Raw genomic sequence first — 17,167 nt, 5'->3', positions numbered from 1 at the left:
CCCCCATAAAATACGCCACTGATTGCGCCAAACGTTAGCGTAACAACCGATCATATATTTTATTATTTTTGATTTTTTTTATCCGCCCCACGCTGTTACAGATATCGACGTGATGCAGTTGATCAACATCAATTTCTTAATGACAGTGACTAACAGATGGTTTTTCGCCAATCTCTTGTCGGCTCAAATGGAGCACGCAAATTTAATAGACTTCTTGCGGTCGGAAGACAACTCGTTCGATTTGGTCATTGTCGAATCGTTCCTCCAAGAATACACCGTGGCCATCGGTCACAAGTACAACGCTCCCGTCGTCAACTTGTCGCCGGGAATGGTCTGGGTCAGCATCAGTAGATGGCTGCATTTACCTTCGACATTTTCGTATGTGCCGGATTGCTGTATAGGCATGACGGACGACATGAGTTTCACGGACCGTTTAAAGAACACCATCGTAGGATTTGTACAAATGTTCGTGGAGGACTACCTGTATATACCGATGATGAAGGCGAAAATGAGCAAGCACTTCACATACGTTGGTTCGGAGTCGAGACCGACGCTCGAGCAAATGCTGAACAACGTGTCACTGACGCTAATGAACGCTTACCACGCGGTTGGAGTGTGTCGACCATATTTACAGGGCGTCGTCGAAGTAGGAGGAATGCATCTCAAAGAACCCAAACCGTTACCCAAAGTGAGCCCTAATAATAATTTGATAGAAATAATCATCTTAAAATACATAATTTATAATGTTAAATCTATTCGTGTATTCAACTCACTCACTCACTCAAGATATTTAATAATTATAAATATCAATAATTTTTAATTGTCTTAAAAAATCAAAATAATAGGTATGTAGTTTAATATTGATTTTTGAATCCATTACTAATCCAAAAATTATATTTTTTAGGATTTACAAGATTACATTGATTCAGCTTCTAACGGTGTCATATATTTTTCTTTTGGTTCGATCGTCAATTTATCGAATTTACCAAAAGAAAAATTGAGTAGTTTTCTCAATGCCATCAGTCGCTTAAAGCAAAAAGTAATTATAAAATGGGTACCAGATAAAAGTATAAAATTGCCACAAAATGTAAAGGTCGGTTCGTGGTTGCCTCAGAATGATATTTTAGGTAATAATTATGAATTAATTCATTATTTGAATTTAATCGAGAATATAAATAAAAATGTAAGATATATTTTATAACTTTATGTATGCAGCTCATCCAAACGTGAAACTTTTTATTACTCATGGGGGTTTGCACAGTATCGAAGAAGCTGTGTACAATGAAAAACCGGTGATTGGCATACCATTTTTTGCTGATCAAATTTCGAACATGAGACGGGTTGAGAAAATTGGCTATGGAAAGTTGATAACTTTTGATCAACTAACCGAAGAATCATTTGGAAACGCTGTCGAAGAAGTGATATCAAATCCGGCGTATGTATAATATATTATTCAGAGTATTGACGCACCACACACAATAGTCATATAATATCGTATAAAATATAAATTGCGTTTAATTTTCCTATTTCGTTAACCAGGTTTAAGGATAAGGCAATGATTCAGAGTCAGGTATTCAGAGATCAACCGATGAAACCTTTAGATCGAGCAATATACTGGATAGAGTACGTTATTCGGAACGGTGGAGCTCAATACCTAAAAGCTGGATCTATAGGACTAAACACTGCGCAGTACTTTTTGTTTGATGTCACATTATTTTTACTTTTATCGATAGCAATTTTTGCTTGGTTGGGTTACTGCGGAATAGTTAAAGTTTCATCAAAATTCAAAGCTGACTAAATCTAAAAAATTAATTACATTTTGTGGAGTAAAATAATTCTTACACGTCGACTTTGTTCATAATTCTGATGCTTTCATTTTAAAGATACGATAGTTTAATACATTACAGTGTTTTCTAGCTTTATTATAAATTATAACTAATAAGGGTGAATACGATGATGGCGTTCTATAAGTGAACGTTTATATTCATAAAAAAGTTTATGTAACTATTTATGTAACTTTTTTTTATACAGATTTTATTTAGACTTATATTTTACATTAAACACATTTGTTACCCTTTTTAATAACTTATAGTAGTTATTAAAAAAATAATAATAATTGGGGGACTGGTGTGGCTCCGTGATTGGTCTCAGTCACTAATGTGAAGTCAAGCATCGGCCGGCGTCCATAGTTCCCGGATGGGTGACCACCCCAGTTTTAGTGACGAATCCTCGTCCCTGCACATACACTTGTTCCTCAACCAACCGTAACCCCCCTACAAAAATTCCAATAGACATAGTTTCCGATGCTTAAGATCAATAAAAAATAGTAATAATAGTAATTTACATGAAATATTGTTCAGAAATTAAATGTAGGTACCTACTTATAAATTATAATTGATATGTGAATGCAATTATAAATATATATTTTGTTTTTTTAATTATTGAACTTAAAATATTATTATGTATTTATTATAGATACATATTCGTATTACTTATTAAACTAGATACAATAATTTTGATCGTTCCTTTGATATTCATTTTAAATCTTTTGATTTTTGTTTCTACTCAGTGCCTTGTCGGGTGTCTTTAATAATTATTCCTAAATAATGTCATGGTCTAGTTAGGTTAACAAGGAAAAAACCCCCGAAAGTCTAAATATCATATTAAATAAAAACATATGTGCCAGTCGCATCTAGTGACGAGGGTGAGCAACGGAAATTGATGGTTTTGTTTCCGAGCTAAGTAAAGTTAAAAACAACGTCGATTATATATCACAGCCATTATTATCGTTGTAGCCGTCCACAGATGTGAATAAACAATTGTGATAGGTAATCATTTCTTTTAAAATAATATTAATTTAAATTAATAATAATTTTATAGCTTATAGGTATTTTATAAGTTATAACTTATAAATAACTATATTTTATATTATTTTTCCATCCATACTAACACTTATTATGTACGTATATACTATATACTATATACTATATACTATGTACTATATACTATATACTATAATATAATGACGTGTACCTATATATTAAGTTATTTTTCTTATGTAAGTTTTTACATAAGTTATTACTTTTTTAAAAAAAAAACCTTTATAACTTACCTTATACCTTGGTACTTATTAATCATTTATATTATTTGCCAGTCATTTTTCTTATTTTATTGTATAAACGTTTAATATTTGTATGTATATTCAAATATCCAAAGTCTTTATTTAATTTATTTAATTCATGTTGTTTTATTTGTCTTGTTAATTTTATTGTAGTTTTAATGTAGATAATATGGTATGAAACTCAAACGAATTCAAATAAAAATAACGAGAGTTTCAGAAATATTTCTATTAGGAAGAAAAGCTTACTCACGCACCAAATAGATGACGATAAGTAAAAACATTGTTTTCTGAAATTTACATAGAATATTTGAATCCCTATTAAATTATTGTGCTTGTATAAATGGTTGCATATATTTTTGGGTACGTGTTTAAAAAAAAATTTAGAATACAATTAGGTTTACATATTATATCCTAATTCCTAATTCTACTTATATAAGTACAAGTACAATGTAAACTAAAGATTAATACAATCTGTACGAAAACAAACCATCATATTTTGTAAAGTGTGCGACTGTGTATATTATATTATACTATGTTACATTCATAGGCGGGGGGAGGGGTAGGGGGTTTCCCAAAAAAAAAAAAATTTCTAACACTATTTACGCCACTGGTTACATTAACATCATTGGATCTATAGCGGTACCGTTGATGTTAATACTACGCAAATGCAACAACAAATGCAATGTTACATGTTGATTTGACACTTCCCTGAAATGTTTCTGTAACAAAATATTACACAGTGGGTAAGTATTTTTGGTAGGTACCATCGATTTATAATTTCCGAAAGTGCGTCTTATATGAAATATGACTCGTAATTTTGCCAATTGTCAGCCGTTGACGTATACTTGAAGATCTTCCCAGTTCCCACTGCCATCTAAGATATTATTATGTACTTACTTAATTATTATAATTAACTGAAATTACAGCTTTAAATTTTTGAAAGCCTGCAGTGGTTGTTTCAAGGGGTCTCCTCTCCTTCTCATCACTGGACTTAATTCCATGAGATTAATTGTTGGAATTATTATCTATGGACAGTTGAACATAAGCGCAAATAGCGTTTTAGGTTTAGGGAGAGAGGTGAATCCCTACTGTAATAATACTCAATAAGATTAAAACAAATTTAGGAAGTGTTTAGGGTGGAGCGTAGCCCTCCTATTTTCACCTATGGTATTGTCCCTAACAGGTTGTAGTTTAGTGTTAACTATGGTATTTTAGTAATATCTACGACAGGTAATTACAAATAAAAACTCGGTCCAACTGCAATTTGAGATCCATCTCTCTATGGATAAAACATCGACTCTCTTAATATTGTTCCTAAAGTGTAAAATGAAAACACTTTTCGGTGCGTAAGTTTCACTTTTCATTCACGGTTATACGTTCATAATTTATAGTTTATAGGTACATTACATGGATTATTTAAATTATATATTTATTTTTATTTATAAGCGCCCGGTGGGCATAAACTACAGATGTTTAAAGTTATTTCAGAGTTCATATTAAAAACAGGTTACAAGGAGCAACAAAAAAAACAGAAAAGAAAAACAAAATTTGGGGAAATTCGTTGCGTTTTTTTTTTTAAATTTAAGCTTTAAAAAGTTGAAGGTATATTAAAAATTTTGAAAATTTTTTCTTTTTCTAAACGATATAATAAACGTTATATTTGGTATAATTGAAAAAACGCAACGACTTGCCTTCAGAAATATTGTTACAATATTTTCAAATTAACATGATTCAATTTTATAGTAGATAATCTTACTCTAGAACCAAAATTGAGCGAGTTCTACTCAGACTGCGTAAACACGTTTTGTCCATGTCCTACTTATATATAAGACGGAAGCAACACATGCGAGTGTGACGTCCCCTTAAGTAAAAAACAAAAATTATTTTAAATTAGAAAACATATATAGGTACACGTCTCACTACTATATCGTGCGTACAGTTGCTTGTACAAAGGAGACAATGGAGTATGGACATTGAGCGTTGATTTTCATGTTATTGTATATTGTTTAACGTAATTAAATATGTTTTTGGGATAGACTATTAAATGTTTGTGACCGATTCTTCATAAGATTTTCGTTGTCATATATTAACAAAAACATATATTTTATGATTCATATCCTCGTAGAGGAAAATTATTGAGTAGTGTGCTATGGTTTTTTATTTTTATATATTGTTAGTAATCTATTCATATTGTAAATAGTTCCAAACGAATGACAACAATTTTTTTGCATATTTTGACAAAATTTTATATCTATTGCATACTGAAGAGAAATTTCATTATATATACCTATTATACCTACTGTATTCAAAATTTAATATCGGTGTAAAATATAATTTTGTCGAGTGAAAAATTCTAATGGTACGTTTTGTCAATTTGTGGGCTACGAATCGATCGATCTATATTATCTGACCAGTTTAATTGTGTATATTTCATTAATTAGTTGTATTGCTTATCTCCACGATTTTTACTGCACATTGTATGGCATATTGTGATTATTTTTAGTGCATACAAATCCATGTTTTAGAATCTAGACTAGATGGCATATTTAACAAAATGTGGACTTCAGATATTTTCCAAAAGCCAATATTGAATTTATGAAGTAGATAAAAATTTATCTGAAACCGTGATTGAATTAAAATGTTGGAAGAAATGTTTCACTGGATGATAAAGACTATTGAACGAAATTACGAATGAACTTCATTCGTTGGACCTACAGCTTCTATCAATTGAAATAATTAATGATTAATGACTAATGTCTGTCACATCTGAGTGTCTGTGTTTCTGAGCCATTATTATGACATATTATTTTTTGGCCGTGTGATAATGTGATTACCTACATTTTTAAGTTTTTCGAAATCGTTTTTTAACACAATAAACTTGTCATTCCAAATAGGCATATTATATTTCCACTTTGAATTATAGATTTAACTTATGTTTGGAAATTGTACATTTTGTACTTAATACTTATACTGCAATTTGTTTAACTATGTAGTTATTAACTTATTGTTAACATCACGTAGTAAGTGTATATGTTTAAAACCTAAGACACTGTATGACTGTATCCACAAGATTTTATAAGGAAAAAATGCCATAATATCAATAACTTAACATATTTTATTAATTTTACTCACAATGATTAGTTACCTAATACAAATTTAATTAATTCTAACGGACTTTGAAATATAAACATGGTGAGAATAATACAAATTTAAAATTATAATGAATATTAATATTATATTATATATAATACATTAAATGATTTTTAATATATTTGAATTTATACATAATATTATTATGTATAAAATATACATATATATATATATATCAAGTTTATATTTATCTATATATTATTCATATAGTATAATAAAAACATAGTTGATTTTCTAAAACTATAATAATTCACTTTTAGTCAGTCTTAAAAACAACTATAAAGGTATAAATGTCAATGTCTAATACTACAGTAATAATAATATTATGGTAGGTAAAGTAAAAATGCCATGAATATCATCACAGCTTTCAAACGTTTGAAAGCATCGAAAATTCGAAAACAATACTTAATCGTAGTTTTAACAATAATAATATTAAATTAAACAGGTGTTCGCGACAACGTGCTGTATGTATTGCAACGGGACACGATATCAAATCATTAAAAATAGTTAAACAGATAAAAATATATATATATATAATAATATATTCAAAGGAACTAATCGATGGCGATATTTCCTCATCATCGGGGTGTTCGGTTTAACACAACCGTCGTCAAGTCTTCACACTATCACACTGGTCTTGCGTTTCGGCAAATTGAATACAATATCGGGAAACACAAATTTTTTGTTGTTGTTGCATTGGACGGTAGCTGTGGCTGTAGCGTTGACGTTGAGGACTACGGGTCTTTTCGGTTTCTTCTTATTGCAGAACGACTCCTCGATCTCCTGCAGCGTCTTGTTTTTGGTCTCCGGGCAGAAGTAGTAGAAGAATATGGTACTGAGTATAGACACGGCACCGTACACTGCGAACGTACCGGACTTGCCAACCAGCTCCTGGAGGAGCGGGTACGTCTGGAGCACGATGAATATGGAGAAATGGCCGACGCACGTTGCCACGCCGCCGAGCATGCCCCGGATCTGTCTGGGAAACACCTCGCCGATCATCACCCATGGCACGATTAGATAGCCGATGGTCGAACAGGCGTAGAACACGAACAGGCTCATGATCGGGAACCACGTGGCCAAGGCGGGCTGCCCGGCCGCCTTCCAAGCGACGTTCTGGTACATGTAGCCGGCAAAGCACAACATCGATATACCGCACCCCACACCTGTAAATAAAAACATATTACATACACTATACCGATACCGTTATACCACGGTTAGTGAATAGCCGGATTCCCAAAGCCCCGCCGTGTGTCGTGTCGTACGATTTTTGGGATTCGATAATAATATACAAGTGGAACTATAAATTCACCAATCGTCATTGATCACAGCGACTTGGAATAACGTAAAATTGGAATAAAGACAAGGGGGACTCGTCGACTCGACACGGCACGACGGGCACCCGGCTCGAGTCAACAGATCGTAGGTATACTCACTGGATATGTAGGAGAGAGGCTTCCGACCCAGTCGCCACATCATCATGCAACCAAGCACGGTGAATACCAACCGAATGATTCCCAGTACGACGGTGGCCACGTACTTGTCAATAGTAGAACCCGAGTCCTGTATAGATAACAGCGGTGAAGTTAAGATAAATACTTTATTATATTATGCATCGCTACAACAACACTAACCCGTATAACGTCGACTGCGTAAAACGTGACCACGTTCAGTCCGGAGAACTGGCTGAGCAAGAAATAGATGGAGACGATCACGAACGGCTTGTACGCAGTCGGCCGGCAGATGAGTCGGACCTTCTCCTTGAACGAAGTCGACTCGTCAGCCCTGGAGAACATGAGCAGGTCGTTGACTTCGGTGTCCACGTCGCACTTACTGTCTCGTACCCGTCTTAGGCTGGCCCGGCACTTATTCTCGTCGTTCTTGGACGATATCAGCCACGACGGCGATTCCGGTATGAAGAATGCCAATAACAGCGCGATCGCGGGCATCGTGGCGTTGAACAACGCCAACGTGTCCCAGTCTAATACTGAACCGAACAAATACTCCAACATGACGCCTGAAACCGGTTTCGCGACCAAGTTATTAATAGAATACGGAAAAATTCATCGAAAAAATAAAAACTAAACCGTTGCTCACCCAAAGACGTCCCGACAGATGCGAACGCGGACAACATGCCACGAAGGTGCGGCTGTGACACTTCAGACGTGTACACACGGGACGGCGAGCCGACCATGCCGGAGCTCAGGCCCACCAGGAATCTTCCCACGTAAATCCACTGGACTGTCGTTGCGGAACCCACCATCAACCATCCGACGATAGCAGGTAACTGTAAGGCGATTAAGGTCTTCTTGCGGCCCAACAGGTCGGTGAAGTAGCTGGCTAGTATGCATCCGCACGGCGTTCCGATTGTCGACACGCTAGCTACGACGATGAGAGTTGGACGATATTAATGTTAATAAATATTATCATTAATGTAATCATCGTCTTCATTATTTTCATGCAATCAATGATTATGTGACTGCCAAATAGTGACCTATTCGGAACTCACCTATCCAAGAGGCTTGGTGTCTGTCGATTGTAATCCTGGACCCGCCCATCATAAGTTGGGGTAAGCTGACAGCGGTGTAGCCGAACACGAGTCCAGTGTTTATGGTGCCCCAGTTTGCTGATAAGGCGACGAGGATCTGAAATAAGCGATTTTTATCATCAAGTGTGGCGCCACAGCCAACAATTAAAGTTATAGTTCGTGTATGATGGATACGCAGTAATCAACTTATTACGTCATCGTACACGAGATATTAAACTGTACAATTATATTATGTTTTTAGTTTAATTTTTATTTTATTTTATTGCAAAGGCTAAATTGTACTTTCCAAATTGCAAGCTTATTACAATAAAAAAATACAATTAATGTTTGTATGATGTACGAGATTTGCAACATTACAAATATCACAATATTTTACCCATTGTATGGCTATAATAATATATAGATTATAGCCTATATATATATTGTATAATAATAATTAAATATAATTTAATAATTGTATTGCATAAGCTATTTAATATTCTTATAGGTGCTCTGAACAATTTACGCGTTATAATGACTTTTATAATATATGAGATTCGAGTATTAATACCGCGACGATAATACTTATCGAGTTTTTATAACCGATATAATTATATCTTTATTGTTTTGGCATTCATTATTAACGTTATTGTCATTTTAGGTTTTGCATTTTGAAGGCAATTTGCTATAGTAACTTAGATTTTTATAACATTATATAAAAATTTTATTAAACAAAACAACTATATAAGTGCTCATAGGAAATGATTTTTATGAATCATTATTATTTATTTCATTAACGTTCGTACCTATATATATGTCAACATTCAATGAACGTATCTACTATGTTCGAAAAGATCATCAATCGTTCATCGTTTATTTTTATTTGTAAAAACATGTCGGCCTTTTTTTGTAAGAAATACAAGTTTACACTTGCTTAATTGAACTGCCAGATGCCATAAAAAGACAATACTATTCTTATCTTTCTCACGTGTCATTAATGTAAAAATATTATTCTTCGCTATGAATTAATTTTTATAATATTACATAATATAGTGGCTTGTAAATTGAATAGTAAACACGCCAAATTGGTTTCACATTAGATGTGAAAAAAATATAATACATGTATATAAGTATTTAATTCAATAGTACACAAAAAGATATGTATATATTTAGGTGATATGATGGTAAGACGTTGCGTCGTTGTTGCATAAATTTAAATTTACTTTTAAATTTTTTTTTCGTATAATCGTCACAATATTTTTGTTAAATTATGGTTCGTAATTAGTGAGACAAAGAAAGTGAGAGACAGACAAAAAGAGTAGTCTCGAACATCATAGTTTGAATTTCTAAATTTTGCACTTGAATTATTATTAAATAAATGTAATTATAGTAATAATACATATTAAAATAAACACCTGTTTAAGCGAACTGCCTTTAGTCTGTTTCGATGGTTCAGGTGTGTCTTCTTTCAATAACGGCTCGTCCTTGTTCGGCATTTTTACGGAAAGCATCAATTTGGAGCCCATAATATTCTCGGCGCTACACATTTCCGAACTGCAACAATGACACATGACAATGGGGGATGATGGTAAAAATGAAACGAAGCAAAATACGTAACAGTAATTTGCACGCTTTATTCGCGTTTTTATATTATACTTACATCGCCATTTTTATTCTATATAAATCAAATGCTATATTATTATATCTGCAGGACGCTCGCTGATTGAAATGTAGGTAAGGATATCACTTTTTCAAAAAATTCGATCGACCATTTCATAAAAAAAAAAAGAAAAAGAATCAACGCGACGTCGCGCCTGTTGCAAGAAATGAAAACCAATGTCTCGAAATCAATGTAATTTCGAAAAAATCTGTTTTCGACCGGAGCTGCAACGTTGCGCATCGGAGGCGTTCGACACACTGCCGTAAGTAATCACCGCTGCGCGCACTTAAACTTGACTGCCGTCCCGACGTACGACGTTGAGGCTGGTCTTGACGCCGCCGCCGCCGCCGGTGGCAACATACATCATATATTATTATTATTATTGCTACAGAATGTCGGCGCGGTGGTGGAGGCTGTTAGATAGGGACGGACAGGCGGAGTGTATATGTATATAATATGTATTTATAATATATATAAGAGTATGTGTATTGTCTTGTGTGCGTCACACGTGCAACTACGCTACGTCGTTATAATAATAATAATATATACCCAATCGTTGTCCAAACGTTTGTTTTTCCGCCGCCGCGGTAGTCGCGGTAACTCTGGATCACAATTTCTGATTCGACCCGAACTCGAACTTGGTATCAATCGAATCTAGAAAATTAAGTGAACTTTTTAACTGTATAAGAATTTTATTTATTATTACTATATATTAATATTGACTTCATCTATAGGAACTCCGTACACCAGATACGAGCTTAGCTCAGTATCAGCTCTTAATATTATTATAGTTATTATTGTATTATAATTGCATTTCGCTAAATAAATAAAAATAAACAAAGGCTACCTAGGTAGATGTCGCTCTGCTGTACAGTAGGCAGTCCTGTAAAGTATTTAAGTAAAAGTATTTGAGTAAAAGTATTCAAATACTTTTTTAAGTATTGAATAACTTTTTAAATACTTTCAGCACGAAGTATTTTGAATGGTATTTTAAATACTTTTTTTTTTATTAAATACTTTTTGGTATTGAATACTTTGATTTTTTATTTCGAACATTTTATTTTTATTAGAAATAATTGGTTGGAAAAATATTATTGTCAACTACAATAATGGAATAATAGTTTTATTTAATATTCTGTATTTCTGTGTTAGCCGAAGCCCCTGGTTTGTGAAAACCAGATTTCTAAAAAAAGTTATTGAATATTGAATAACAATATTCCCTTTAAAACTATTAGATAACTATATTAGATTACCTACTATACCTATGTGTTTATATTACGATAATTAGAAACCCACTTTAAAAACCAAAAGTATTTGAAATACTTTACAATTAAAGTATTTGAGTAGTATTTAAGATACTTAAAAAAAAATGTATTTGAATATTTACTCAAGTACTTTTTAAAAGTATTCTTTACAGGACTGACAGTAGGTTACAAGTGGGTCATTGTATAATGGATTGTATTAAACTTGAATTCAATGATATTCTATTATTATATAAGAAAAACGATTCTGAGCGGAGACGGTTTGTCAGTCTAGATATTTTATATTGTTATTAATTATTATATCATGTAAGTTGAATTAATATTATAATATTATGATTTTTTATTCATTTCTATGGTGATAAACAAAGCGTTAGAAATATTAAAATTCCATTTTTGACGGTTTTTCGTAATTTTTCGATGGTTTTTCCCGTGGCATTAAAAACTATTGATAAATTTGAAAAATTACCTCTCTAAAGTACCATCTTCGTCCAATTTGCTAAAAGATACGGTAATACATGTTGAAATCGAAGTACTTCTTAAGTCTTCTTCTGATAACAATTTTTATACAGGATATAAAAAAAAATAAAAATAAACACCATTGTAAAACCACTATAGCTTCCTCGCTCCGCTCAGAATAAACAAAATAAACCTACCTATATAATTTAAATTTTTAATTTATAAATATTGATGGATTGAGACTGTTTTTGTCTATTGGACATTATTGGATGAAATTGGAATGATGATTTAAAAAAAATATACTGGTATCGTAGGTACTCCAACTGCCTAGGTACTGAGATTGTTTTGAGTTCAAAGATAAATTATTTTCAAATTTCTTACACTTAGAGTTGTTTGAGAGTCAATCGCAAGACTACTTCACAAATTTGACAACGTCCTTGGGTATGAAAGCAACAAGAGTCAGTTTGAATTTTGCATTTAGGTATTCGAAAATTGTTCGGAGCTGTGGTCATAAGTGGCCGTGTTCACCTCAACACAACGGTCAAATTAGCGACCAGATTTTTAACAAAAGTAATATAAAATTCAAAAGATGATATCGTACAAAATGTGTCTTAACTTTTTTTTTCCGAGTTAACCGAGGGACGGAGGAGGAACCGCGTTAGCATTACTTTTCCTATTGTGTCTTAACTTAAAAGTTATCTTAGTAATAATTATTTTATTTTGTTTATGCTGATAACACTTTATGAATTTTTATAATTTTTATGATTCATAAGTTCTATATAATATAGTTCGTTCGTTCATTCACTCAAAAATTAATGAAGCACTTATATACTATTACTATAGTTTGCATGGCCGGTAGAATGTGGGTTTGAATTAAGGGGATCAAACTCTCCACTGAAATCTTTATTAATCTCCTATTAAATAAAAAATGGTAAGCATATATAGGTAGTTCGTGCCTCATTCATTTTAAATAATCACGAAGTGTGCGGTAAAATATATTATGTCTTTCCGATCCCCCTCGCCGAAGATATAGGTCCTGCTGGCTGCTATAATAATACGGCCTTTCGCTGCTCTTGTGAGTGGTAATAGTTGAAGATCGTATTTTTGTGATACTTTGAAAGCCGAGCCCTTTTTAAAATAGACCGGTTAACAACCTTGAAATGATTGACACCTCGATTTCATCAATCTTCGCCCGTGGCTACGATCTACAGATCAATCATTGATAAGGAAAATTTAATTTAAAATACCTACTTGCTTTTAGTATAACATGGAAAATAATAAGTAGTTATGCGTCAATCCACAAAACCATTTTAATACACGTTTGTGCATGATTCACTCATATAATTGTTATCTATACGACTATACCTACACATAATATTTAAATGTTTTAAGATAAAAATAATATGAACTGATATAATATTGTACCTACCTATCAATACATGGATACACGTATACACTATACGTGCATGTACAATGTATAAAACAATATTATAATATTATATTATATTGGAAAATAATATATTTAATCTGAAAAAAAATCTTGTATTACCTAGAGCTTATTCTTTGGTATAAAATAAATGGAAAAATTGTTTAATTTTATATCACATCACGATAATAACGCATAAATTAAACTAATTCACTTAATTATATCGTAATGATATGTTTATACGATATAATTCAAAAATAAGTACTGACCTATGTAATTATTTTTTTTTTTTAATCTACATCGTTTATATGCTGTATTGTTGTTAAAGCAATTATTTACAATTTAATTATTTGAAATTACATCATAATACTTATAGGTATTATGGGTGATTTGTTCAAAATACCGAAGGTCTATTAAAATGTACATATTTTTGAAATATTAGACAAAATAAGTTTACTGTGCAAATATTAATTAGTATATTATATATAATATATATGTATATATTTGAGTATGTTATACCGATACACACTGCGCATTAGATATGCATGGTGACATAGAGAGGTTTGTGGTCAACAATTTTCTTCACTAGTTGGCTGTTTTTTTAAATAAATGTTTGATTTTTTAATTTTTAATTTTAATTTTTATTATATTGAGAATTTAGATTTTAAAGTATTTTATTATTTGTCATTGTAATTGTTATCAATAAATTTATTAATTTGTGCGAGGGAGTGTGTGGGTGAAAAGTGAAAAGTGAAAACCTACCACGGAACCGCATATCATATTGAAAGGTTTTGGTGAATCTATAGCCATACCCTTTCCCAACAAATTTAATCGTATTTTATGTATAATCAGTGCCGTAGCCAAGGGGTGGGAAAGTGCCTGCCGAAATTTTTTTTTGGCTTGTTTTATATTATATTATATGTTTGATAAAAATTAAAAGTTAAGGATGTCTGAAAGCGAACCATATTGAAGGGGTCGGATTTAAGAAATATTGTACATCCGTCGTTAGAGCTGTGCAGTGACTGTGTGTAGTGACTGATCGTTAAGTGTGTGTGAGTTCCCCGAACGCTTTATGTAATTATGTATAACTAAAGATAAACGACGGCTAAGATTCTTGGACCTCAGTAACGTACATACGCGCAGTTAAGTTACTATATTTTGTGATAAAAGAATGTTCAACTCCCATGTGCCACGAAACTCAGAAAAATTCACCCAGTATCAAAAGCCATAAGTATTGTAATTTGAAAACATATTTGAATTCCTTAATCTCTTTTCTAGGTTATGTAGGAAATGTATTTTTGATTTGTAGTACCCATTGGTTAATTAGTATAGTACCTAATAAATTTTCTTTTTTTTCCAAAATTCACTTATACTTAAGTATAACTAAAAAAAAAAAATTGCTTCCTACAAAATACACACAAAAATCGGAGCAATTCTTATATTTTTTTGAAATTAAAATTGGACTTCTGGAAGTATTTATTTTTTCCACTTATTGATCTAAATGAACAAAAACAATCAGCTTTCAACAGCCCTGATATAGTCTTGTATTTGTGTTAGTAAATTTTAATAATATTCGAACAAAAAATGGAATGTTTTGTTTACAACATATTTTGATATAATATAATGATAATATATTATTGAATACATTAACCCATGGTTTTCAATAATATTAATAAATATTACATTGTTATATGAAATGTAGTTACCATAGTTGTTAACATAAATATATAGTCATAAAAAGAGTAGATACACTTTATGAACTAATAAGGTGTCATAATTCATCCCTCCCCCCCCCCAAAAAAAAAAAAATGTTCTGGTTACGACACTGCGTATAATGTATAACTTGTTTTAAAATTTTAAATATTTCTATGCGAGACACTGCAGAGATGCATATTATAGGTACAAAATATTATATCGGTTCATATTTTGTAATGTAAATTATGAAAATACATTGTTAAAGTTCTTGAAAATGATATTTCCGTCTTCTTTTGTTCAAAACTTGAAGCAAACTTTCAATCAATGGTTAAGTATTAATGAGTTTAACAATTTTAAGTTATATCTGCTTCATAGAACTGTTAACCTAACTAGTCATTTTCAATATGTGCAAACTAACAAACTGACAATTTACATAGTAATTATACAATATGTGCATTGTAAATAGTAAATACATGTTATTATATATTACCTATATAAATTATACAACACTTTGTAAATGCTCTTAACTCGCTTTAAAGTTAAAATACCGAAAGAATTAAGACATTTTGAGAAAACACAGATAATTTTGTTACCATTAAATTTAATAATAGGTCACTCTTATATTAAAACTAAACGAGAACAGCAGAACGTAAATTTGCTTTGTTAAATTATATTTCAACAGACAACAAATTAAATCGTCTAAACGAATTGTTTTCTATAATTTTAACTTTAATATACATTTAACATTACTTTACTTACCTACTATTATAATTACAATTATTATTATATTAGCTATATTGATTAGTTGGATAAGATAGAAAATAACTGATTTAAATAATAAAAATATTAAACATACCACTGGCCCTATGTATATCAAGGAAAGGTCTGAATAATAAAATTAACAAAAAATTAAACGTAGCCTGAGAAATAAAATTGCTGATAATAATGACACGCTGAAGAATATTGTTTATCATTTAAGTGATATTATTTAAGTACAAGAATTCTAAATGATTATACCTAGTTATAAATTATGAGTAATTCATAATTATGATTATTTATAGAATAAACATTTATTTATAATTAATAATTTCAATGCATTTATAATATTTATACTATTACTATTAGTGATTCACAAATTATATTCAATATAACATAAAAATAATAGCACAAGTTACTTGACAAAAAAAAGTTCATATTAATATGTATAGTATTCAATTGAATCCAAATATCATAATAATATATTACCTATGTGATAGTCGATAGGTAGGTATAGATATTATAGTCAATAGATAATATTACGGCAACGGTTTACAAATGCCAACGTTTAAAAATAATTTTAGTAAGTTTTTTATAAAAAAACTTAACAATTATTATTTTTAAATACAACTATTTAAGACCACGAAAAGTGAGAAATCCCTATTGATTTGATAAAAGTATTTTTTTTTTTAACTTTTTGATAAGCAATTTTTCAAGTAAAGCTTGAAAAGTTGGTACTCGTGTAGCATGCTACCTACCGTAAAATGTGATATACCTAGTACCTACTCATCTATAAGTTATATTATTATTTAATTGTATTACAGGGAAGTACCTAACTGTGGCTTGAGTTATTAAGATAAACAACATATTATTATAAGTTATAACGTTCGTCGGTCATACAATACTATAATAGCTACATATCAATTAGGTATACTGGTAACTATACCGATAAATATCCCGGTATACCGATAAATATCCACCAAGCCCCATAATAACTAATTATACTCTTAGATATTAAATTAATTTAGTTTGTGTTGAGTCGTTCTACCTCGCCGTGATAAACAACAGATAAGTTAGACCGCCAACCAAAAGATAATGACGGTGGTCAATAATT

General features: G+C 31.4%; 2 protein-coding genes across 2 annotated transcripts in view; one reads left to right on the top strand and one right to left on the bottom strand.

The window, feature by feature from the left end:
- LOC100163870 (UDP-glucuronosyltransferase 2C1) overlaps positions 1–2,438 on the top strand; it is a 22,089-nt gene extending 19,651 nt beyond the window's left edge. Inside the window, exons 2-5 of the mRNA XM_001949862.5 lie at positions 102–688; positions 905–1,127; positions 1,216–1,435; positions 1,540–2,438. Coding sequence (XP_001949897.2) covers positions 102–688; positions 905–1,127; positions 1,216–1,435; positions 1,540–1,798 — 1,289 coding nt within the window. The 3' untranslated portion in view covers positions 1,799–2,438. The remainder of the gene's footprint in view (positions 1–101; positions 689–904; positions 1,128–1,215; positions 1,436–1,539) is intronic.
- Positions 2,439–6,218: 3,780 nt separating this feature from the next.
- Positions 6,219–10,795, bottom strand: LOC100161811 (facilitated trehalose transporter Tret1). The gene is made up of 7 exons (XM_001949885.5): positions 10,459–10,795; positions 10,214–10,352; positions 8,781–8,916; positions 8,369–8,653; positions 7,906–8,288; positions 7,708–7,834; positions 6,219–7,437 (listed from the first exon to the last, which is right to left on the bottom strand). Exons 1-7 carry the CDS (start codon positions 10,464–10,466, stop codon positions 6,890–6,892), a joined length of 1,626 nt encoding a protein of 541 aa, XP_001949920.1. The 5' UTR covers positions 10,467–10,795; the 3' UTR covers positions 6,219–6,889.
- Positions 10,796–17,167: the final 6,372 nt, after the last annotated feature.

Source organism: Acyrthosiphon pisum, chromosome A1 (genome assembly GCF_005508785.2).
Source record: "Acyrthosiphon pisum isolate AL4f chromosome A1, pea_aphid_22Mar2018_4r6ur, whole genome shotgun sequence".
Classification (NCBI taxonomy): domain Eukaryota; kingdom Metazoa; phylum Arthropoda; class Insecta; order Hemiptera; family Aphididae; genus Acyrthosiphon; species Acyrthosiphon pisum.
Note: the sequence above shows the minus strand (reverse complement) of the source record. Positions and strands in the feature narration are given on the sequence as shown.